The sequence below is a fragment of the Serinus canaria genome, chromosome 5 (genome assembly GCF_022539315.1).
Source record: "Serinus canaria isolate serCan28SL12 chromosome 5, serCan2020, whole genome shotgun sequence".
NCBI lineage: Eukaryota > Metazoa > Chordata > Aves > Passeriformes > Fringillidae > Serinus > Serinus canaria.
Window position 1 is genome coordinate 50,243,439 of NC_066319.1, and position 26,440 is coordinate 50,269,878.

General features: G+C 43.0%; 1 protein-coding gene across 4 annotated transcripts in view; it reads left to right on the forward strand.

Moving 5' to 3' along the window:
* EVL (Enah/Vasp-like) overlaps window positions 1–26,440 on the forward strand; it is a 144,658-nt gene that overhangs the window by 49,755 nt on the left and 68,463 nt on the right. The window contains exon 1 of one of the 4 annotated variants that reach the window (XM_050974839.1): window positions 18,227–18,393. The exons of the other annotated variants lie outside the window; for them this stretch is intronic. Coding sequence (XP_050830796.1) covers window positions 18,383–18,393 — 11 coding nt within the window. The 5' untranslated portion in view covers window positions 18,227–18,382. Of the gene's footprint in view, window positions 1–18,226; window positions 18,394–26,440 lie in introns of those variants that run through there. 4 annotated transcript variants of the gene reach the window in all.

Here is a 26,440-nt window from a genome sequence, read left to right on the forward strand (position 1 = left end):
CAGAAGGGATGTCTTTGTTGCTGGGTAGAGTTTGCCATTAGATTTAAAGAATGGCCACCCACTCTTTGATTGAGACCACTACAATGGATAAAAAATTACACATCTGCTTCATGCTGTCCTGAAATGTACCCTCCAATCTGCAAAAAAAAACCCAAGAGCTGATGAGTTTTTTATATGTATTTGATGTTTTATAATAATATCTGCTATCCACTGAACAGGAAATGTAAATGACGTGCTATGAATAGGCAAATGATCCCTAGGCAATAATGTGTGCTGAATAACCTTTGTGCCTTAGCAAGCTGCCAGATCTGCAGTGAGATCTGGTAGCTGAATAATGCATTGGGTTTGATGCTATACCTGGCTCTGGACATGGAAAGCAAGATCAGTCAGCCCTGGCAGTGGGACCACTGTGTGCAGGATGACCCTGGAAAAGGTTCAACCACAGCATCCCGATGCAATTGGGGAGCACATTTGCACTACAAAACAATGCTCAGGATAAGCTTATTTGGTCTTCTCCAGTCATTTCATATTCTTTTTTAAGAGCAAAGCAGCCCTTCAGGACCATTTGTTGAAAGCAGAATGTGCCACTGCTGCTAGGCTTGGGGGCAGAGACAAACCATCCTCTTATGATAAGGATTACGACTGCAGTAGTGTCTACCAACACCAACATGAAAGAACACAACCTAACTGTGTGTCTTATTTTGGGCTTCTGAGTGTTTCTATCACTCTCTATGTCATCTGAGCTGTTTCAGAACATATTTTCAGCTGGATCAGCCACAGTGGATATTTTTAGAAATTCTTTCCTGTTATGCCATTCTGCTGCTGTCTGAAAAAAGTGAAAGGGTAAGGCCAGCTTTCAAAGGGATGCATTCTCTGTCTGCTTCAATGAAATCAATATGTTAGTCTCCACCTACTCTGGCCTGGGGTTGTTTTGTGAACTACGTATCAGAAGAACATCATATCATTACAAGCACTTGAAAATTCTTCTCTAAAATCAATGTGCTATTTTCTCTTAAGCTTGCATTTAGCAAAATCTTCCCAACATTTCTTCCTGCTGAAACAGTTAGTGGCTATTAATTATGAGAGAAATGCATCCAAAATTATTTTCTCTAGTGACATGGATTCATCTGTTCTATGGCCCACATATTTCTGTTTTTACTACAGTGACATTCCAGAGGTTACACCCAAGATAAATTTATTTTGATGTATGCTGTGTTAGTTATCCACGGAAATATAGGGGTAACGGGGGATGAGCAGAATCTGGCTGCTGCTGTGCCTGTGCACATGCTAGAAAATCTGCTGGCAGCAAATAGAGCACATGGAGAAAAGTTAGCTGGCCTGATTCTGTCTTTTCCAGAAAGTCAGAGAAACGCAGGCGGCCCCGATGCGCCGAGCAGGCGGCGCCGACCGCAGGGTGAGCGGGTGTGTTCGGGTGCTCTGCAGCTGGGCAGGGCACAGGGTACCCCCTGCCAGCCCCAGCCACCCCTTCCCAGGGTCAGCCTCTCACAGAGCCCATGCTGCAGTCAGCTGGGCTGGTTTGAGTGGAAATGCAGCGCTTTGAAGTATACCTTTGGTGCCACACCGAAGGTCATCTCCGCCATGGCTCTTCCCCCTTCGTTGTGCAGTTGTGAGAGGAGCTGCACTGGGGCTGTGGCCAGGCACAGAGAGCCACACCCTGCAGCTGTAGGAACAGAAACGTCCTCGTGGCCCTCTCACACCCAGGTGTTCACTTCAGAACTGCTCAAGGGTCATATCTTCATCCAGCAAACTGACAGAGATTGCCATCCTCTCTCTACTTCCCTCAGCAATTGCTCATTGTGGACTTTTTATTTCTTTTTCCAGCAATGGTCTGCAGCCTTGCATTGAGCTAACAACACACATCAGATTGATGGCCATGCCACATGGGGTGGGGAGCAGGGGTGCCTTAGAGCAGCCACCATCCTGCTCATGGAGATTACAGTCGTCAATTTCCATTTTCTGTGAGCATCAACAACATGATTCCTGGCTGTAGGAACATCAGTTGATTCCCAAGGCCAAGCAGGTTTTCTTTTGGCTGCCATTACTCCACCCCCACCATCAATGCTATAGAAAGATATCAGCAGCAGGTAATTTGCTTTGGCTCTATAATATATGAGCCTGAAATGACATATTTTCCTTTACTACATCAGATTGGTACCCAGATTGGTACCTTTTGAGCTTTACAGATACCTTATGGCTTTCAATCCAATAGCACAGTCATCTCCTTTGCTGTCTAATCAGAAGCATTGTTGTTCAACTGGTTTTGGGGAAAAAAAGAGAAAGCTTCAAACCTTAATTAAACACTGTGCGGACAAGGCCTGAAATTTCAGGACAATAGGAGAAGATCCATTTGCAGGGCAGTAGGCTCACAGCCAGGTTGCTGTTATCCTGCACCCCATCCAGCAGCACTGGTCCCTCCTCCTCCCTTATGACTTTTCTGTGAATTCCCCCACTCCCTTCCCACTTGGCTGCAGGCTCAGGGTCTCTGTTCTTGTGCTCCCCATTTCATAGCTGAGCTGGTCTGCAAGCCCACACAATAGGAGCTGCTGCACTTCAATCTGAATTTGAACATCCATTTCTGTCAGGGAAGACCTTTGCCAGGGTAGAGAGGATGGGTGTGGATCCTGACAGGGAAAGGGGACACCCTGGAGGAGGAGCTGGGGACTGTGGAGTTGAAGTGTCAGACCCCACAGGCTGCAGGTACATCTCTGGTGGATCCCTAAGCTGAGCAGCTCTGAGCTGAACCTTGCAAGGGCTTTTCAGATACTCATTCCCCAAATGCTTCTAAACAATGCCTGTGATTACTCAAGAACCATAACTATAACACTTGGAGGAGGAAGAAAGGCTTAATAAACCCAAATGTGTTTGCTAGCAGTAATTCACAGCAGGGTTTCTGGCTGAGCCTGCCAGCTGCCACAGTCTGCACGGGTTGCATTTAGCCAAGCCTAAAAACAGGAGCAGTATTGGCTCTGGAGAAACCTACTGCTCCCTCCTATTGTCTAGAGAAATGAATTGATTTATAGTAATGCCTGGAAATTGTGTGCCAGTCACATGCTAAACAGATAAACAGCAAACAGAGAGTACAGATTTGTTCAATGAATCCCCAAAGATTTCTCACTAAGGTGTCATTCTCTTGGAGCTCCTATTGAAAAGGGGGCTGGTTCCTCCCTGTGTTCTCCCAGGTGGTGGTTTGTCCCTTCAGGGACTGTGCAGAGCACTATCACATCAGGTGTTGCACTATACCAGTTGTGCAAGTGCTAGCTGCAGTGCTGGAATACTCTTTATTTCCTTTCACCATAGCATGTTCTAGATCCATCAGGAGCTGCAAATGTTCTGGGATAACTATGGCTCGTTTCTTTCCTTGCTGGTGCTGAGCCTGCTGTGGCTGTGAGAGATTGACTGGTGACATGTGGCAGGTGGGTCTCAGACACCACCATAACATTTTCTAAATGTCCTAAGTGAGCTGTGCATGGGAGCATTATCTGGGCTGATTGTTCTCTCACAGGCTCATTCCTGAAAATGCTCAGGGAAGGTGTTAACATCATACTTAAATTCTCTACTGCAGTATTCATCTCCAGCTTTCAAACCCAAATGTTCTCTCTGTTGGCTCCAAAGTGATTGTTACTTTTGTCCCCTTCTCCAAAGAAATGGTCTCAGCTCTGCTCTTTAGGAGACCTACCTCTGAGAGCAGAGGAGTCACTCCATGGACAGCAGGAGTTTTGCATTTCTGACCTCACCCATTTGGGTAACTTCAGTGCCAATGTCACTGTGTCACCCACCTTGGCTCTGTTTGCTTGCCCAGCCCGGTGCAAACCCTCTGCTGTGGCCTCATGTCCTTTTGCTGTCATGTTTATGTCTACCCTATGCCCTGGTGTTTGTTGAATCTCCCTCTAGAGCCCCAAAATTATGCTTAAGTAGTCTGATTTTTGAAGCAGGGAATTTCATGGAATGGAGTGAAATTTGTCCTTGCAAATAAGGAAAAAACCTCCTACAAAATCAATGGATTTCTGTCAGTATAAAATAAATCTGAGGGGGAAGAATCTCTTCCCTTCCTCTGCATGCCTTCATCTTTTTCCCTAAAGTGTTGTAACCAGCAAAGCTGCTTCTGGTAAGCACTGTCCTGGCACTGGAAATGGCTTTTTGTGGCTGCTCACAATTACTGTGCAGATCGATGGGGAGCAGCAGCAGTTGTGCAGTGGAGAGTGAATGACATGAAGTTAACTTTCCCTCCCCTGCTGGGATGGATAGAGTACTGTGGCCCTGTTTCTTTATCTTCTTTATACAAGAGTCATTTCAAGCTTGATTTTTCTTGATTATCAAAAGAGAAGTTATAGATTTTACTGTACTGAAGCAACACAAAACATTGCTGGCATTAGAGGTGTGTCTCCTCATAATCCACCCTCCAAGCACATTTGGAGGCTCACAGATCCCTTCACCATAATGCATTTTAGGTTCATCTTGTTACCTTTCACACACACATATATAAATGTCCTTGTGCTGGGTTTGGAGCTGTATGAGGAAGAGGGATGATCACATGTGCCTTCCCTTAGAGCAATACTGGCCACATGGGATGTCATGCAAAGGAAAGTGGAATAGTCTTAAAAAGCTGAGGAAAAAATTAAAAAGCATTAAGAAAGGAATGGGAAGCATTTTGTGCAGTCTATGTATAAACAAAATATACCACTGTAAATGTCTTTTTTCTTAATTTTTTTAAAGCTTGGACAGCATGATGCCTGCCATGTTAAATTGTTTCCTTCAGAAGTCATTGGCACTAGCAATTGAAGTGGCTTGGAAGGCTGGGCTGAACAGCAAGATAAATAATAGTTGCATTTTTGGTTTGTGCATTATCATATTGCTCTAATTCAGCTTAACGAGTCAATTATCCACTTACAGAAATTAATTACAAAACAGGCCCTAAAAGTGTCAAGGATGGGTCCTTGACAAGCCAGTGTCACGTTGTGGGATGTGATGAATGATGCTGAGCCTTTCTCATCTCTGTGCCGGCAGACTCCTTTCCTTGGGAGAGAGGTGGTGAGAGTGGACAACTTTGGTCTTGGGCTGCAGTACAAAACCTTCTGTCAGTCTGTCAGTCTGTCAGTCTGTCATGCTTCGTGTTCAGCTTCACCTTGAGTAAAAGTGGGCTTGGGAACATCAACATCATCTTGGGAAAAAAAAAATCTCAGAGGGGTTTGGAGCTAATTGAGCTGCAGCATGAAGGGCTTGCTGTCATTCTGGGGTGTTTGGCTGCTCACAGAGAGATTTACTGCAGGGATTCTGATGTGTAAGACATGAACTGCCTGTCTGTTGCAATGGTGCATCTCATGTCAAGGGAATGGGATGCAATAGATCAGAGTTAAATTAAAACACATTCCATGTATTTATAAATGAGCAGTGGTATCTGTTTTTCTGCTTTGGTGAACCTGACACATATGAATGTACAAACCTCAGTCTCTGATGGTTGGTATTATTTCAATAGCAAGTGAAAAGCCCAGTGAGAATAAATTGCTTGTGTTTCTTCATGACAAAACTAGACTATATAAACCTGAAAGGAAACACTAGACTCGGCAGAATAAAACTTATTCAAGTATTGCCTGTTAATTTTTCAAGATTAACGGTGTTTGAAGTTGGGGATGGTTTTTGGTGGGTTTTGGTTTGGTTTGTTGTTTTTTGTTGTTTTTTTTTTTTATTCAAGAGTTGTTTCTTATTATCAGTAAAAGAATTTAAACACTGAATTGATTATTTGAATATTTAAAGGCTGAGTCGTGCATTGCCATGAATGCTGTGATCTTTAGAGGCACTGACAGCTTTCCCTCTGGCTGTTAACATGTCTGCTTTATACAACACAAATGTCAACATCACTACTCCTCTAATGAGAGCAGTAGGTCAAACAGTGTCTTTGTCTGTGGAGGAGCCCCAGCCATTAGCCATGTTAAGAAGAAGTTCCTTTGTTAAGCTCGATTTGTGTTTCTGAGGTTTGTTTTATCCTGTGGCAACCTACAAATGCTCTTTTCAGAGTGGGGCATTTTTGCTGACTGCAGAAAGGGAAACACACAGAAGGGATTGTCCCTCCACTGATTCAGCCTCTGCCTGAGCTGCAAAGCCAGCCTGCCCCAGCAATCCCTGCTTGCTGCAGGTCTGGCCTGTGTGACAGACTGCATTGCTTTTGTGTTATTCAAACGCAAGTGAGAGCTTCCAGAGAGTTTAAGTTATAATAGTACTGTTAGTTGTAGAGGGTTATAAAAGTAGAGAAATAGGTGTTATCCTTTAAAACTGATGCAAAGAAAAATTGCCATCATCCTTGTTTGGTTTCTCTGCTGGAGGCACCAGCTCGGTTTTGCCTTTTCTGATTGGTTTTTAAGTAGGATTTAGCATAATTTTAGCAGAATTATAAATCTTCCATTTTAGATAAAGAAAATAGTGTTGTCTGTCTTGAATATCCAAAAAAAATGATTGGTATTTACAGATCATCCCATTTGTTTTTCTGATGTCTTTGATTGCATCTCTTCCAATGCAATATGTATCTCACAAAACTGAAATTGCCTTATGGAAATACATAGAAAAATATTTTAAAATAGACTATGGGCTTAACATTTCTATTTTAATTTTTTTTAATTAAATTTTATTTAAATACATTTTTAATAAACTGATTTTTTTATGTAACGTTTTTTGTCTCTGTGATCTTGGGTTTTAGTGGATAAGCAGTTGGTGAGTCTCCAGTGGAAATTCTCAGATTTCAGAACAGCAGGATTTTTCCTTAGAGTAATTAATAGTCAAATGAGTTAACACTGGCATGAGCTACTGTATATGCTTTAATTCAGCTAGTTGTTTCTCTGGAAGGAGAGTGCCAGCAGTAGAGAGGAGATCACAGCAGTCTTTCCTCCTCAGAGACAAGCATGTTGAAGAACAGTGCCAAGCAAAGATGGACAGGAAATGCTTTGGGTATTGTTTCTGTGTCTTTTGTTCTCCTTAGCATTTGGCATAGCCACTTGCGCTTCCTCTCTCCTGCCCATTTCCCTGCAATGCCATGTGCCACCACACAGACCAGGGTGGTGGGAGTGACTCCTTACAGATGAAATATTCATTTGCCTCTGCCCTCCAGCAAACCTGAAGCACATGGAGAGCACAAAGGACAGTGTTCCATCCTCCCTCCTCAAACCCAGCCTGAGCACACAGCATGCCCAAAGCCTTGTGGCACTGGTGGGCACTGGGGGGCATCTCTTGTTTGTCTGGGGCTGCCCTGCCCAAGGAATTTCCTGTAATTGGTCCCTGGAGTATGGGCTGAGGTGTTCTGCTTCCTCCACAAGAGAATGGTGTGGGGGGCTCTGCCTGCTGCCTTCCCACTGCTGCCTGCCAAAAGCACGGCTCGAATGCTTTGCATCTCCCAGGGTTATCTGGGAAAGGAAACCACCTCCTGAACACCCCTGCAAGGTGCTGAAACAAGCTTTTAACTAGAGATGGGAAGGTTCATCACATTTAGTTGGTAGGTGGAAACCTGAAATGGCTGAAAATGCTTGCAGTGTTGCAGAGAAAAAAGTCTCTTCTCTCTTTCTGCTGTGCCCCAGCACAGTGCTGACACGTCAGGGGAGTTGAAGTTCTGGAAATTTTGTGTTCCTGCAACACAAAATCTTTACTACCATGGCTCTTTGGGTTGTTTTTTGTTGCTGTTGTTGTTGTTTGGGTTTTTTGTTGTTGTTTGGTTGGTTTGGGTTTTTTTACATTTGCTCAGTGACTGTCATTCTGCAGGAAATTAAAGCTGTTCATTACCCCAGACAGAAGCTGTGTTTGCAGATTTATGTTGCCCTTCTCTGAAGAGACAGTGCTGCTTCTGCCAAATTAGCTGCAGCAGATCTATGACCTGGAGGCTGCTCTTCAGTAGGCTGGAATTAAACCATCCAACACATATCCAACATAAACACTGCTCCTATAATGAAGCTCAGATACAAGACACCAGGTGCCAAGTCTCTGTTGGATTTTAGAGTGTTACCTAACATATATTTAGAAATCCCAGTTTTATTGCTGAAAACCAAATGAAACTGAAATAACGGACTTGGGCTTAATTTGTTTTCATTACTGCATAACAGACCTATGAATTAATGACTTTCAATTCAATTTTCCACTTCATATTGAATATAAACTGAAAGACTAAGGCATATTATTTCTTCTTTTCTTCTCCAGAATAAGAATGTCCTTACATCTGCACCATAATGTTGCAGATGAAAAGCATGAAATAATTTTGACTGTTGTGTGTGCATAAACTATTTAATATGGAGTTCATACATAAATATAAGTTTCTTAGTTTACATAATAATTTGGCTCCTATTGACTCAGTACAAGTATTTCCTGAGGGCTATCCTGACTCCTGGTCAAACTGATGCTCTCTGTTCCTCTGAACAAAGGAGGCACAGGGAAGGTCACAGATGGCTACCAAGCTGGCCAGTAGCTTTAGGAACGAGCTGGGGAGCTCTGCTGTTTTGGAAACCTGAATCTCCACAGGTTTCCCACTGAAGATCCCCTGTCAGCCATGCTGGCTGTGCCCTGTTGTTTGCTGGTGCCCCTGCTCAGCAGGAAGCATCCCTCTCTCCTCACCCTGCAGTGCTGGCTCTCACACAGCTCCACGCAGTGTCTCTGAAGGCACACTTCATTGCATGCTGTGTTATGCCTTATTATAACGAGCTGGGGGCTCATTAAAGCTTCACAGTTATAAACAGAGATGTAATTTAGCTTGAGGAGCACTGTAATATTAGTGTGGCACCTGGAAACTAACCTTGTCTCAAGCTGGGTTATGTCAAAATGCAAGTGAAGGTACTTATTTGTAACAACTGAAGTGGATGAGAGAATTGCAAGTGTTTATAAAATGTACAGATGAAAAAGTGAAGGAAAATCTAATCTAAGTCTAAAAACCCTTCTCATTCATTCCAGAATCAACCTCCCCCCTCCAGTCATTCAGCCTGCCCTCTGCTTCCTGCTCTCTGGTGTCATTGCTGAACAGAGGGACTCTGCCCTCATCCTCTGGTTTCAGAAAGTTTCCATCCCAGCAGAGGAGGCTCCCAAGAGCCCCCCAAGGGTCTGCATCACACTTCTTTTTCCTTTTTACATTTATGCAACCAACTAAATCAAGAGGCCACTATTAATTACTTCTGATAAAACCATGGTCTGCCTCCCCTCTTTGGACCTGCAAGTTCTGCTGTGGCAAGGAAGGTGCCACACTGCAAGGAAGGAAGCTGCCACAATGCTTCCATGGGCAGAGATCTGCACATAGTTTCTGCTGCCCAGGGCAAGGGGGCTCCATCCACTGAACTCCACCCTGCATAATGTCTGAGGCCTAAGATAAACACACATTTAAACATGAGTCTCCTTTTTGGCATCTGACTGAGATCACCTGGTGGTGATGCTAAGTTTGAAAAGACTGATTCCCAAAACTGTCTTGAATGGGTGAGAATAGAATAGAATAGAATAGAATAGAATAGAATAGAATAGAATAGAATAGAATAGAATAGAATAGAATAGAATAGAATAGACCAGTAAAATGGAACTGGCAATAAGCCCCTATCTTTTCTGAACCTTATGCTCATCCAGAGGCTGTTTAGTTGACCCAGCACGAGCTAACAAAACAAGTGTGGTACTGATGTAGCAGGGAGTGTTGGGTCCCAGAGCCAGTTTGGTGAGTGTGGATGTGCATGCTGCTGAGTGAGAAGTATTCTACCTGTTTTCTGGAGGGGTTCTATTAAAAACTGCAGTGCCTTGAGACTCCAAAATCAGAGCTGGGCACTGAGCATGGAAACAGTGTGCTCAGTGCCTCAGGCATGGCACAGACCAAGACAGCCTGCACAGAAAGCAAGCTATAGAAAACCTCTTTATCAGCATGTTTATTTCTTATCTTCACTTTTAAATGGTGTGAACCTAACTCTAAGTGTCAGTGGAAGTGAAAAACCAAGAACAAGGTATCTGGCTGTGTTGGCACACCACTTCATAGCTCTTGCTTTATTCTGTTTTCCCTTTTCTCTTATTCTGGGGCAGGTGGGATGAGTACTGAAGGGCAAAACAACTCTATCCAGAAAAGATATGGGAAGGGATAGAAAACCAGGGAAATGATAAAGAGCCCACTAGCCATGTAACACCAAGCTGGGAGCTGGAAACCATTCCCTGTGTAGGCCATCGTACCATCAGAGTGAGGCAGGGAAGTCCTGTTTTCACCTATCATGTATCTCAGGGGAGTGTTCCCCAAATCCATGGTCTGATTTCCAGCTGTGGTTGTATTATCAAGTGATTAAGGACCAAGGTCTTGGTGTTAGAAGGCAGTTAGCCCAAGCAGAAAGAGACGGGCAACAAAAGCAGAAATATTGAAGAAGAAAGGTTCATGGCAAAAAATGCAGTCAGTTCTAAGGAAAATGGTGCTTTGAAGCTTATGCTCCCTAACCCAGTTCCAGTGCCCTTCATGGGAACACGAGCTGGATTTGACTGGGGCTCTTGGAGGTCAGTGCTCCATCCACTAAGCTGCAGCTGCCTAAACTGAGTGTGCAGCCCGAGAGACAATTGAGAGCTTTGCCTGGTTTCTATTCTGTTTGCACTTTGGGGAGTAGGTTTCAGCAGACCAAATAATACTGCAACATTGCTCAGCTGATAACACAACAGTTATAAAGTTCACTGTGAGGGATCTTGCTGTGAACTGACTGAAGGGTTCTGGATTGCTCTTGATTCTGATGAGCCCTTTGGGGCCTAGACAGAAGCTAGTGTGTGATATAGGGCAAGACTTCCAAGGCTATGGAAATTTATTCAATCTTTCAAAACTCTTATGTTTGTTTTGGGGTTTTTAAATTAAAAATTTGATCATAATGTGGCTTTGAATGCTGCTTTCCATATTCTTGTTGGGGCTGAGAAATAATGGCTGATGCACTTGTATTTGCCTTTTGATCCCACTTGGCTGTGGCTGTTAGCATTACTGTTGAGGCTGGGCTGCCTTACCCCTGGCCCAATGGAAGATGCACTGCAGGAGTTATCTTACTCCCTAGATATCCTCCCTGACCTCACCTCAGCCCTGAATTTGTGATTTGGGTAGAGCTGTAGAAGGTTCAGAAAGCCATTAGAAGGAACAGCAAGCTGAGTTACTACTGAAACTTTCCCCATTCTCTGTATCCTTTCTCTTACTTGACCTTTCTGTAATTTGTTGACTTGTGAGTGATTTTAATTTCTCTTTTTAATTTTTTCCCCAAAACATTGTATCAGTAATGCAAAAGGACACTTTTAAAGATCTTAGTCCTGTTATAATAAACCCAGGGTATTATTATGAAAAGCACATCTTGGCACAGACAGAGGCTGTTGAGTAATGGCTCAAGGGCTAAGCTTTTATGTGAAGCTTTGGATGGAAGAGTTATCTTTTGACAAGTCTGAACTGCTGACAAAACCCCTGTATGTTTTAGACAGTGAAAAAAATGCCAGACACCTAGAAAGTTGTACTTTTGGGAAAAGTCTGTTATTCTGATGCTGATTTTGAAAGGAACTGTGCATGCCATTGTGGATGGTTTGGTGGTCATCAGATGGACAAACTGGGGAGGGTACCAGTGGAGGTGAGCAGCAATTCTTCAGGAGACACTCCCTACCAACCTATCTTTGGTTTGCTCTTCTAAGAAAATAAGGTTTATGCAGTTGCTTCACTTCTCTGTCTGCCCATCCTCTTCCTTCTCTCTATCACCTTCCCAGTAGCTGACCAGCAGATTCAGAAATGTCAGCCTAGTTTCACAGAGGAGTAAAAGTCACCGGTTTCTGACGCTCACCAAGTGGATGGAGAGGAGAGGGATTCAATCTGGTGTCCTGTGTGAGGTGAAGGCAGGACACAGTCAGGCTGAGCAGCAATCCACTGCCAACTTGCACATCTTTAGTAGATGCCCAACTCCTGAGAAACTCACTGCATGGTGATGGGAAAGTCACAGAGGACATAACACAATCAGGAAAATAATTTTGGGCAAGATAAGGGGGGAAGGTTGCTAGGGGAAAAAGGATAAAAATCATGGTAAAGCAAGAATATTTCTGCTATTATTTGACAAACATCGTGCACGAACAAGTCTGGTGCACAAATGTGCTCAGGGATCCTGTTTCAGTTTTGGCACTCAGAAAAATCTTTTTATCTGCCAGGCAATGGGAAAAATCTTTGCCAATAAATAATCGAAGGAGGGAAAGGGGGAAAAGAAAGGGCTGCCAGGATAATTTTTGTTTTAATAAGTATTGTCAGTAGTTTTGGATGAAGGATTTGCATACTACACATCTCCATTTGCTAGCTGTCCTAGTGTTTATTTTTACTAAAATAATCTGAAAATTATTCTTCTTGTGAAATTTAGGAGACATCCTCCCACCTTCCTGATTGCCACAATTATTAGGGATTTTTGAGTTGAGTCTATAGACAGTTGGTGCCATTTTGTGCCCACCTCAAAGAGGGTGTTAGGGTGTCACCTTTTCCATGATGGAACACTACAAACAGTCAGATCTGCAGACTAAAGATCTTAAATTTTAACAGACTAAAGATACTTAATCTAAATCGACACTGTGACTCAGTTGTGCAGCTTGTTTGGGCCCAACAATGATTTGTTATTTTTCCCAGCCAAAGGATATCTGCAAAGATCAGGGCCACACTCATTGTCCATCAGTGCAAACACTGGATTTAAGATGGGGCTTCAATAGACCAGTATAACTTACCTTGTTCTACAGCCTAACTGATGACACAGATGATATAAAAGATAAATTGCTGCTGCAGCTGGAATGGCTAATTGCTAATAGGAATTTTGCCACCAACTCCAGCAAGGATAAAGCATTGAGTTGCAGGATACTGAGGTAGTTTTGCATGTATTGAGTCATGCAAAATTACCTCAGTATCCTGTTAAATGCTATAAGGGAGTATTCCAGAAACATGAAAAAATGTGGAAGGAACATGGATGCTTTTAAAGGTGAGAGCTTCCCTGCATGTGTGCAGCATGTTGTGTGACATGGCAGTGAAAGGTGTGGTGAGTTGATGTGAAAAACTGCTGACTGAACTCATTCCACCTTCAGGGGTCCTTCTGCCCCTGTGCCTGTAAGTCAGCTGCTATTTCCAACCTGTCCTTCTTCCAGGGAATACAAATATCAGAAACACTGCTAGAAACAAGGCAGGCATTCTTCATCTTGGTGTGAAGCTAGCCTTCTAGAGCCTGAACGGCCCTCACTTTGGGCCCTCACTTTTTAGGGATGGGGTTGCTGTCTTGAAAAGTGTTTTCCTAATGAATATCAAATTATATGACCTGAACATCAGATAGGCATATGCCTTTAGAGAATTGAATAAAATACAGTTATGTGTGATTTCTGATTGGTTTTTGGTCAGCTGCTTCCCCTCCAGTCTCTTGAGCTGTGTTTATATGATTTTTCTTTACTCCAGCATCCCCTTATGTTCCCACCTTCCTCACCCACCCATGTGCCTTTGAAGGGCTTGTGATAGAAACCCTTCCACAGGCTTATGGTGCCAACCACATGTGATAGGGGTGTCTCATGACACAAGTACGTTATCTGTTCAGTAAAACATGATGCTTGAATTGCATTTCTTAATGGTGGATAGCATTAAATAGCTCAGGTAAGTACCAGAATTGAGGTAGTGCTAGTTTTGAGTGAGAAACTCCTGGACCATTGTGAAGTTGGTATTTCTTGTTTCAAATACAAACCCCAGAAATTTACAAGACCACCCCATAAATCAAGAGCTACAAAAAAGTGATGTAGGCAGTTGAAAGGACCTCTGCCAACAGCTGCTGAAACCACTCATCATGTTTACTAAAGTTTAAGCAAAAAATACAAGCTGAAGGTGAAAATACATCAGCTGTGGAACAATGTTGGGGGATAGCAAATGCTTGGTGACATTAATATGAGAATGTTTTTCAGCTGATACCCCAAGTAAGTTTACATTTACACTCAGACCATGTCTAATGGCTCTTTAGATCAAGGGCATTGCTAGACTTTAACATAAAAGAAAAGTTATGTGGAAAAGCTTGGCACACCCCTTAAAATCTGCAGTACAGAAGGGGGTTTGCACCACTGTAAATCTCAGCTTCTGGAAAGGAAAGGGGGTGGTATGCCTGAGCTGAGGTACTGCTGGGAACAGTAGCTGTTCTCTGCTGCCCTGGAGCAGGTCTGGGTGGTGGGGCTGGTTCTAGCTATAGGTACAGAGGTGCCTCCTGCCTGCAGCAGGGAGGTGCCCATGCTGGTGGCTGCAGTGAGACTGCTGGATGGAGCCTTGGAAGATACAGCCCTTGGTACCACCAGCTGCCATGAAACAATGGGAAAATGTTTGTTTAATAAGGACTGTAAAATGTCCCCGGCACTCAGGACTCTTAAGTACTTTCATAGTTTCAGGGGAACTTTTCCTGGCAGACTTTGATCATGTTAGATTGATTTCCCATGATATCATAATGCTCCATTTGTTATGAATGTGCTGATTTGCGGATGTGCAATTAGCTGACTCGAGCAAAAAAAGCAGGATAGATACCCTGTGTATGAAGTGGCAGTTTATTTCTCTCCATATGGTCTGTAACTTGTTCCATGCTGCTTACCGTGGGGTCTGGGCTTGCTGCCCACTGCTCATCACAGTTTATAGAGAGGAAAATTGAAGGCAGCCATGGAGTTAATTCCTTGCAATACAGTTGTTTCCTTCAGGCAATACCTAGGCTGTTTGCATCAGCCAAAACATCCCCCTTGAAGCAGGTGAGTCCTGGCTGTTCCCTCTGCGGAGTGAGGGTGAGATGCAATCATCTTAGCAGAGGGCACTGCATGACTTGAGAGCCAGGGGCTTCCCAGAAGGAAGAAAATAGGGCTTCCCAAATCCTGCATAACTCGTGGCCTTCAAAAGATTTTTTTCCTGCCATATGTTTTTTATTGCTACCTGAATGGATCTGTACAAAGGGCTAAATCTAGTCCCTCTTAAGTGCATGGAAAGACTTCCTTGCACCTCAGCAGTGATGCTATTGTATCCTAAATTAGTATCCCCAAAAAGACTGATTTGTAAAATATGCTCAGTGCAGGATCAATTGTTTTGCTGTTGAAGTGGCACCTGGTACCTCACCTCACTGCACATTTTTAACTCTTCTAATAGTAAATAAGTATATTTTAGACTCCAGTCTGGCTTCTCTCGTGCTCCTTTCAAATGAGTGGGGAGCACAGAAAAAGTTATTTGAGAGAGCAAGAGCATATATTAACATACAGGGTTAAACTTTCTGAGGACAAGGAGTTTTTTTGCCTCATCAGCATGTTTAACAGTTGCAAATCTCAGTGTATGAGGAAACGTCTTACATTCAAAGACTATTAACAGCTGTGAAATTAGATTTACAAATCTGAATATATAACTGCATATTTTATATGCTGTTGCATATCATTTTGCATATATTCATGAAGCTGTCTTGTAGTTTATGAAATTTGAGTGTAACATTTCAGTGGGAACTTCCAGATTTCTTAATCATGAAATCGTTAAATGAAAGACTTGCCATATACAAATTTTGAAATTTGTGCAATATACATGTTGCCTTTTGAGGCTAACACAGAACTAAACCCAGCAGATATATAAGTATAAATAGTTATTTGGAAGGTCTGAAACATAATTATTAAGAAAAAAATATTTTAATCATGTCTACCTTCAAATAACTCTTAGGGGGGTATAGTTTTAAACTATGACTGTGATTCTTATTTTTTAAATAGTAAAAGCAACACATTCTACAGTGCTTCACTTCATTCTTAAAAATAGCCTGGGTTTTATGCTTGAAGATGACTCATTTTGAGGCTGAGGCACTCACCTTTCTAGCTCAGCCTATAGCTCTAAGGATTGAAAATACATAACATTATTGTCTTACACAAATCACGATTCATCTGGTAATGAAACTGTCCAAAAGAAAGCAAATCCAAGATTTGGGAGTCTTTGGAACATGAAAGCTGAGTACATGGCCAGCAGACGTGCTGCTTGCAAACCTAAGGGAATATTCACTTCATTGCAATCAAAGCCCCGCTTCTGTGTTTAGGAATCCTGATCTGCTCACACAGATCTCAACACATGACTGAAATAATCTGTTTATCCAGCATATGGTTCTTTGTGAGGACTGGATAGAAGTCAGCTACTCGGTCTTATGTGTCATTTGTCACAGAGTGCTTCGTCCTTCTAAGTGCTCCCTTTCTAGTCCAGGGCCATGGAGGCATTTTAGCAATGCAAAGAGGTGATTACAGGCACTTCTGCTGGAATGTATGCTGTGCTTAGTGAAATTAATTTGGCTTATGGCAGGGGCATAGAAAGGCAGCCCTGGGCTTTGTCCTACTCACTGTCACTATTTCCTAGGGTGACATTGGATGTGTCAGTAGTGACCTGCTCTTTGCTGTGCCTTCAGCATGCACAGAGCTAGCAGGAGAGGGGAGGTTGGGAGTTTCCAGGTGTGCTCAAAGGTGTTTGTTCAGGAGACCCAAATCTTTAAAACCAGATTTTTCTAGCAGATATTATTGAAGCTGATATTTGCATGTAAGGAGGGTAATATCTGCTTAGTTTAACAGGGAAACTATTCTACCTCATAAGTGCTGTCTCCTTTCCCCCAAATCAGTGACCATATCTATCTCAGACATATCAGAGAAATAAAAAGGCTCCTCAGATCTTTGCTTAGTTCATCTTCCTGCATCCTTCTGCCTAGAACAGTGGAGCCAGCATGGCTGCTCTGGGCCATTAGGGATTTGTGTCCATACTTACTTGGAGATGCATTTTTCAGGTTATAATACAATGCAGTAAAGTACTATTTGCACTGACTAACTCTACTATTGTTGTCTAGGCAATGTGTGTGAGCTATACAGAGGAACTGCCACTTGACCTGAAATAATGAAAAAATTTTAAATTCATGAAAAGCAGGATTTTTTTGAATGAAACAAGGTAGTGCCCAACATCCACACAGATATCAAAGAAGAAAGATGTAATGTCAGGAAAATGCAGCCAAACTGAAATCCCAATAATAAAATGTTTCATTAAACAGAAAGAAATAAAAAGAGAGAAAAACAAAAGCACTTCAGAAAAAGCTGTGCTTAAATGTCAGTGGGAACTTGAATTCTTGTTGGCTTTTAAACTCCCCCCATCAGAAAACTGAAACTCTTCAGTCATACAGAGATTTTCTGCAGAGGAACTGGAAGCAGCAAGTGAGCAGGCGATGTACTACCAGCTGTGAGAGCAGCCAGATTTTGACACCCATGTTTTCACTAGGTGCCATTTCAGCAGTAGTTTCTGTAGGTCTTTCAGTTGGACCATGAAAGTAATCTCTTGTAACTGGAAAAACAGTGAAGGTGAAAAGAGCTCTACTTCCCTGCTTAGGTGGAGCGGCGTTTGCAACCCTTGCTGCCCAGCAGAAACTGCACTGAAGGGTTTGTGTAGCTGGCGTGCCTTGCCAAATTCATCTTTTTTCTTACACATCTCTCTTTTTGCTGTGTTAAACAGGGATCTAAGGTTTTACAAATGTATGTTGCACTCTGAGAGCACCGCAAGGATGTCAGGAATTGTGTGATCTCCTGAGGGCTGGTCTCCTCAGGGCTCTGCAGGTTTTGCTCTCTTGAGCAGAGATGTCAGAGCCTGTGATGCTGACTCCCAGAGAAAGTCTATGTGCCTCCATGGTAAAACCATGGCTTCTGAGTGTGTTTCCAGCAGTTCTTCAAGAGCTGGGAAGATCTGCAGTTTTTTGGGAGCTTTGGGAAGTTATCTGGTGTCTGCACTCTGCGTCCTCTGATCCAGGTCAAGTTGAGCAGATGTGCAAAAGGCATCTGAGTAGGTAGAGAGATAAAATTTGCACTGTGCTGTGCCAGTTAAAGTTCTGGGCTGGAGCTAGACCTCAGCAGGATGCCAGGTTGGCTGCCAGGCAGTGCAGGGCCCTTGGTGCCACCAGGGTTTGGTTCTGCGTTGTGTAAACGCCCGTGCCATAAACCAATAGCAGCAATTTTTTTTTCTGGGTCTGAACTTTATTTGCTTTTGCTTTTTCTTGGGTAGTGAACCTGTGCCTTGAGAAAATGCGCAAAAAGTTTTTAATATCCATGCCTCCAATGAGGCAACAACGGCACATCTAATCTTAATCTATATTGTTTGTACTTTTGCTCAGCAGAGCAGCTATAAGAAATAATACATTTCTTCTTTAAAGCGCCTTCCCCGCCCCTGCTGTATGTTACTTCCTGCCCTCCTGCTCTCTCAATAGTGCTTCCCTTTCCTGTTTTGGTTATAAGCCTTCAGAGAGACTCTTGGCTTGTCTCTGCCAAATTTGTCTTCTGCTCAGGTGAAATAGGCAGTTTGGATTTGAGCTCACCTGCTGGCTCTGAGCGTGCACCTCTGTGGGGTTGCCTGACCAGGTCCTCCTCCATGGCAGGCACGTAAGTATCTGGGGACTGTGCCTGGTGGCAGGGACTTTGTTGACCACAATTAATGTGACTGGATGTGAAGGAGAGCACGGATTGTGATAAGCAGAGAAGGTTTGTGTTTTGGTTGTAGCCTGGTAGGATAATTTATAATTGTATAAAATGGTAATTAAGCTTTTATGGCCATGCTACATTAATATGCATCCCCTGGTAGTGAGGGAGAAGCTGACTTGATGAAGAGAGTGTTTCTTCATTCCTGATCTGCCTCCATCAGCTCGAGGGGAATTGTCACCGGTTTATTTACCTTTCTTCTGGGATTGAAGGGAAACCAAGGCAAAGTGATGCCAGCTTTAATGAAAGATCTTTATGTTGATTTCCTCTATTCACTTTCGAGTCTGCTTTTCCTGGTCATTAGTTATGATTATGATCTTTCAAAGCCTTTTTTTAAGACATCCTGCTCCTGAAATACAGATATGGTTGGCCTATGAGTGAGAGCCCTCAGTCATGTATTTTCACTTGACAGTTCAGTTTCAGATTTTGCATAATTCATATTTTACAAGATTAGGTACTTCTTGCTTTTATTTCTGTAATTTAAGGAGGAGAGGAAGTAGTTTATATTAATAGCAACCTGATCCAGTCAAGTTGCTTTTTTACTGTTTTTGTCTAATTGAGTTCCTGGTGTTTCTCCAGGCCATTTACTTGACTCACTTTTACAATCTTCTAAGCATTTACTTTATATTTGCTTTTAGCAGCTCCCAAAGTGTATCTGCAAGGCGGTGTATAAAGTCTGGAAGTGAGCCCCATTTCACAGAAAGAAATTTTACATGATTCAAAGCATTAATGGAGCAGTGAAGTTCCTCTATTAGGAGACCCCATTAGCAGCCAGCTGTTGGAACTTGGAAGGAAAAGTTTCCTGGAGCATGGCCTGGCAGCAGTGGCACTTAGCCTAATCACACCACTTCCCCAGTGAAGTGCCTTTTGCAAGGCAGATCTCTTTAAGCATTTCTGAACATGCTGAGTTGAGATGCTGATAACTGGAGTTCCCCTGAGAGTCATTTGAATTCTTGTGCTTCAGTTCACCTACCAGAAGAGGGATGGGTTAAAATTAACAGTGCCTCATGGTTTAAAAATCTCAGCAACACAAACTAAGCAGATGTGCTGGCTTACAAGGGCATCAGTCTGTGGCCTCTCTGCTGGCCCCAGATCTGCACTGATTGGCAGATGTGCTATTTAAGTGCTGTGGCAGACACTGAGAGGTCAGGACTCTCACAGACCTTGGCTGGCATTGCTGAGGACTGAGCTGTTCTGGGCTGACAGTCAGACCCAGGTGAAGTATCTGTTCCACTGCAGTCATGTTTTGCATACTGTGTAATTTTTTGTATTTTTTCTCACTTTTCCCATGCTCAAGAGCATTGAGGGGTGACAGAAGGTTATGCAAGTTTCTCTGGTCATGCCAGGATTGTGTGTGTGTGTTCCCAAATTTAGCAACTCATCTGCCAAAGTCCTGGCTTAGTGTGCAGCCTGGGTGCCTCATAAACTGTCTCTTCTCTGGTTTCCAGCTGATATGTCTGCTGAGGGTATCTGCAGCAGATACTGGACAAGGCAGTTCCCACTGGGTATGCCAGTGTAGTAAGGGACAATTTAAAATTAATGTCTGATTCCTAACAGAAAGTAACTTTTGAATATTCTTCGTTATGGAGGTTAACTGGTGTTCATCTTACTCTTAATAGCCCTGTAAATACCAGTATTTCCATTTCCTGCTCTGTAAAATATGTATTTGTCTTGCAGGTGTGTCATTACTTTATTTAACAGCATCAGTCCTTTTGAGAGCTGCTTATGAATATTTTTACTATATAAAATATAGTAATAATATAATAATTATTCCTGTAATTATTTAATATTAAACTGTTTAGATGCTAGAGCTTAACAGTGGAGAAAGGTGATGGCCAGGCACCTTCAGCAGATGCTCAGTGCAAAAGGTTCATCTCCCGCTGGCAGTGCAGACAAACTCCAGCACCAAAAGATCTGCAAGGTGAATGTGCAGACCTGAGCAGGAGACCAAAGACCAGCAGCTTCTCTGGGAACTTCACTTCAGGCTGACTGGAGCAAGGGCAGCACTCCTGGGTAGGTCCCTCTGCACAGGCAGGCATCCAGGAGCAAGTGCAAATTGAGAACTTCTGACCACTGCGTCCATGGGTTGGTTTTTCAGGGAATGCCAGGAAATGGAGCTCAGAAAACAACTGGAGGCAGTCATTGTGGCACCTCCATATTATGTGTGAGAGTGTGACTGCTGCTATTTAAATATCTGCTATAAAATAGTCAAGCATTTGCATGTCACTGAGGACTGAAAGCACCTTTCTGGCTGTAAAGCCCCCATGGGGCTGCCCTTTGTTGTGATCAAGGGCTGCATGCTGTATTTTCACTGTGAGGTCTTGCTGCATTGCTTGAGGAAGTTTCTTCAGGGCTCTGGGACAAAGGTGAACGATGGTGACACCGGCTGTGCTGCAACTTTTCTTGCAGAGGGAAGTAGACTTTGAAACAGGGGGTCCCAGGAGTCACAAGTATGACTGACATTGTGCTGGAGGAATGAGGCTCCCAAGAAATGGGGCCATGAGCAGAGCTGGTGGTGAATCTCTGGTGGGAAGGCTGGAGAGCCTGTATCTGTAACAAGCCCAGATCTCAGCCATGGTCTCTATGTAAGCCCACATGACCTGACTGTCTTGTGTTCAGAGGGTCTCTCAGGTTTTTTGTTGTCTAAATCCAGTGGTCAGAGAGAAATGTCCATTGTTTCAGGGTACTACTGAAACACTTTCACTGTATCCCAGTCATTATTATATTTATTAAATTGAAAGCTATTAAAGTGCTTAGCAAATTAGTATATTAGTGTTTGAAGTACACTTTAAAATGCTGCAGGAACATGACTTGTAGCTTGCTGATTCTGAGGTTAACACAGGTCTGTACTGGACAGATCACACATCGCTGTATACAGGATTTTGGGTGTACATTGGCTGTTTAAGCTGACATTGAGAGTATTCTCTCAGCTTCTTAAACCAGCATCAGCAATTTCTTGCATGTCACGTTTAACCACAGAACTGTGACTTCCTGTGACAGACTCAGTGGACAAGTAGAGTGAGATGTGCTAAATGACTTGTGCATTACCCCCCCACATTTTCTGGGCTGAGGTTTCATTCTCAAGTAAGGCAAGCCTAGGGCTAAGTAATATAAACAGTTTCTCACACCAATAAGAGTGATTAGATCAGTCTAAAATAATTTTAATTATTAATAATAAAAATATTGAGGGGGGACATATGCGAGCTGGAAATGAAGAATAAGGTAAATGCTTGTATAAATAGCTATTTGCCTTTTCTATGAGTACAAGAAAAGAGCATCTTTAAAGGTCAAAGAATCACGAGCAGCTTGATACAAGGTAGATCTGTAATAGGTTCAAAGCATGAGGTCTTGATTTCTATCAAGGAGCTTTCAGAGAGAAAAAGCTTATGCTAAGGGAGTGTCTGTCCCAAGGACACAGTTGTGTCTGTAAATGTGAAGGATAGTGGAAGTGTCCAGGTCCACCTGGCATGCTGGAGTAAAGCCCACAGAATTAGGTGTTTGGTCCCACAGTTAGCTAGTCGTGGGTATTTCTTACACCTTTTGTGAGCATGATTTGGTGACCCTCCAAAAGCTGTATGACCTTGTCCTGGCTCTAGGAGAAAGTATTTTAAACCTCTCCCTTTGCCCCAGAGTTGTGACCTCTGGGTGGTTTGGTGCTGGCCAGGGGGTCAGGGTAGGACTGGGATAACCCTGTGCCATGCAGGCTCTGCACGGGGCTGCTGGTCAGAGGGGGCTCAGTCACTCAGTACCAAGCTCTGCAAAAGTTTTATTCATAAGAGGATAACAGAGTAAGCAGAGAAAACAGGTCAGTGAAGGAGCACAGTGCAGCTTGGCCACTTGATTTTTCCTCAGTTTGGAACAAGAGGGAAAAGCCTTAGAGACCCTTCAGAGCCAGACTCTCCTCCAAATATTATGGTTTGCTCTCTTTTTCCTGTTTATTCTCTGTGTCTTTTGTGGTTCCAGCCTGAGCTATTTGCTTGTATATTTGGATATTGTATATAACCCACTGGGCTAGGTAGTGCCAAGCCACCACTTTGTCATGTGACAAGTCACAAAAATTACAGGTATTTTCCCAAGATTCCTGGTGTTATCTATTCCATTTGTGGCTCTTTTTTTGGCTGTAGATCTTGGTAATCACATGCTTACTAGAAGCCAGCAAGGAAGGACTGCATTTTTCAGGTTCTGAACAGATGGAAGAGGAGAGGAGTGTTCCTCCAGGAGAAAGGCACCTTCCCTGCAGCACTGTCTCAAAGTGCTGGGCAAGAAAGGTCAATGCTGACCCTTTCAAGAAGGGTTCAATCCAATTTAACCAATCTGCTGATTTTTGAAGATTAATCTTACACAGAAGAGATGGATGAGAGTGGGTCAAAATGTATCACACAGAATGAAACAAGCAGTATTATCTGCAAACTTTTTTTTCTTAATTTACAGTTTTGTAGTATTGAAACAATATTCTGTAAATCCCTACTATGAGCACTTGATTTTAGATATCACCTGTGAACAAAACTCAGCAGACTTTCTTTAACTTCAGTTAACTTCAGGTAAACAAATGGTACTAGTGCAGAGGTTTGCCATCCCACAGATGAAATGCTTTCAGAATAAACAGGGGTGAATATTAGGATTTGGGGTCCCTAGGAAGAACCCCCTCCCCTCCACATTTACATAAGATGACTTTATTCTGCCCCATAGTAAAATGTAGGAAATTGGAGTCGATGTTGTGCACAAACCTGAACAAGACCTTTGTAATCAAAACTTCTCTATGATTCAACTTTTATATCTTTTGATAACTAATTACCTGTGGTGGGAACTCAGGTGGATGAGTCTGACTGTATGTTAATGTAAAATAAAATATCAGTAGAAGAATTCCTGATATCTTAACATGTGTGAAATTTGATGGACCTCCCTCAAATTTTCAGTAACTTTTGCGTATTAGGAAGATAAAGCAAGTTCTAGAAGTGTGCAAGCATAATTTTGCATGTAAATACTAATAGATAACAAACTCTTATAATGGCTACAGAATTGTGTCACTAAGCACATTTATTACGTGTCACTTGTAGTTGACATTAAGTATCAGTGATGTATGGTCCTAAAAACAATCAAAAATTTTGCTGGACCTTCATGAAACCACTGCTGCTTGATTTGTGTTTAAAATAATGTACAGAGAGTAATACAGAGATTCTCAGTGAACTTTATAAAGGGAACATTTTCTGGGCTGCTTTCAGAGAAGCCTCTTAAAGCAGCAGAGGGACAGTTGTGCCTTTTATGCATAGGAAGAGTAGAAAGTCTTCAGGATAAAGAGTTACTAAACTCTTGGAGTTGTCTCACTCCATTTAGGGGAGACAGCAAGCTAGCAATGGGTCCCTGGAGGCATTTTGGATGTTGAAAGATTGATGAAGTGCTTTGCAGGCAAGGATTCCCCTGGTGTGCTGTTTTATGTTCCTTTCTGTTATTTCACTGGAGGCCAGATAACAGGCTCAATCCTGTTTCCATTTAAATGGATGATAAAAAACTTCCATTGACTGCAGGAGAGCAGGGATGGAGCTTTATGTGTTGTTGCCTTATGTCACTGTAACAATTGGTTGTGGTGCATCAAACACTGCTCCTGAGGTCTGCATCCTCTGCATCCTCTGCATCCTGCTCCTGCTGCCCTGTGTTTCAGCCACAGGGCAGCAGCAGCTCCTTTGCTGCTGATTTTGGGGGCAGCAAAGCCTGAAGGCAGAGTTGCTGTATCTGCTGGGATCTGGGCATGGCATAGTGAGCAGTGCCATGGTAAGGCCCCCGTGTGTGGATGGTTGGTGTAGTCTCTTCATTGTAAGTAAGGATAATTTACCTTATTTTTACTAATTTAGCAGCTCATGGTAATCATGGATTCCCAAATTCATCTGAAGTGGAGGCAGTACTGGGTTTTAGGCTTGCTCTGATGAAGCCAGTGATGTGCTCTTGCTTACTTCAGTGTACAGCAGGACTGGTGGTGCTTGGCAAGGCTGGAGGAGAAGGATGTGCTGTCACACTGGCTGAGTGTGACTCTCCCACGAGCCACGTTTTCCTGGAGCCCTGGCTCCTGGGCAGGGCATTGCTGTGCCCTGGGCAGCTGATGCTCCCCCCACCTCTGGAGCTGGAGGTGGCACAAGAAACCTGCTAGCAAAGGCAGGTGGCCAGCATCCATCTGCCAGACTGCACTGGGGGTTATTTTTAGCCTTTCCACTTCCATATGACAAAGGCAATCCAGTGTACCTGCTGTTTGCTGATATATTTCTCTCCCATTCTCCCCATCTGTGAATCCAAGGCAGACTGAGTGTCCCCCAGCAGGTCTGGAGGGTGCAGGCAATGCTGCCACTGCTGCCAGGCTGCAGCTCCTGCAGCAATTGGAGGATTAGGCAGGCTGGAAGGAGCTCAAGTCCCTCAGCTGCTCGTGTCAGATATGGAGGAGCTGCCACAAGACATTAGCTTACCTTAAAAATGATACAGGAGGGAGAGGTGTTTGCTGGGTAAGCACATCAGCAAAGGTGCAGCTTTCTCCAGATATCTTGCAAAGAAATAGCAACTGGTGGATGAGCTGGATTGTATGAATTCTGAACAATGTAAGTGAAATAATGTTTTGTCCTTCTGATCTGAATATATTGCTCTGGTAACAGAATTTAGCTGTTTCTATGATACGTAATAAAAATACAATCTGAATTTTCCTACCTTGTTCTTTATAGAGATGTCTGCTGGCATCATTACTCCCTCTATAAATGCTGTGAGGACTTTCCAGGCTTTTACTCACAGCCTGGAGGAGGTCTGTGGGCTACCTGGAGGCTGTACAAAGTGATTGACAAAACAAGCCAGAGTCAGTAGGCTTTAGTCTACCATGGGGGACACATCTGCCTTGGAAATCTTTTTGAGACTCACAGGTCAGAAAAGATTGAAAATTGCTGCTGTAATCAACCCAGATCCTCTTAATACTTGAAGTAACGTGCTCCCTTTCATTAAAATGATGGCAGTGAAGGGATCAGGCAGGTTTGGGTGTGCAGCAGTTGGTAAAATGTACAAGTGGTGTAATTTGGCACAGTGGCAGTGCAGCAGCGTGGTTTGGCATCACCCAGGAGCTTCTCCTTTTTGTGTGTGTGTATGTGCATGCTAGGGATGCAAACCCAAAGAAAGGGGGAGGAAAAGGATTTGTGTGCAAAGCGGATTAACCACTTGCTGTTGCATTGTCGAAAATTATTTAATATGGCTTGGGCTGAGGAAGGGAGGTATGTATACCTATGTATAGGTCTAAAATTAACAGGACAGTCATGAACTTAAAGTTTTGGCAGGACATAGATCTCCACAGTTTCATTTAGGTGCACTAACTGAATCATAAATGCATCATAAGGTGCACTGTTTGCTTGTTGGAAATCCTTGTTACATTTAAAGACCTCAAATCTCCAAAATTTGCAGGATTCATTCTTTTCTTCTACTTGCATTTCCTTTGGTATAAGAAAACTGGCTGGGAGGTCAGGAGAGTGGAGCTGAAATTCTGATCTGTATTGACATGCCAGAGCAATTGCCAGTGGCATTTATTGCCCTTGAAGGGTGTGTTTTATTATGATTCTCTATATGTGTATTACTCAGGACATGACTAATAAACAAGAGGTAATGTATTGAGGAACTTCTGTGACTATAAAGAGAAAAATAGTTATTTACACTATACAAAACAGTGGTTATATACTTTAATGCTGGCATGCATCCAGGTTTGTGGGTTCTCCTTCCCCACTTTCTTTGCTACCAGGATGAAGGAGGAAAGTGTTCCTGTGTGTTTTGCCCTGGGTATTCTGGGACTTCCAAGTGCGTCAGCGGGTCTGGGAATTAGGCATCAGCTGGATTAACTTAATTGATTTCTTCAGTTTACCTAACATGGCTTTTGCTGCAAGGTCTGCTTGCTTCAGTTTTAAATTTATAACTCAGCTGTGGGTGTCACGTTTGTTTT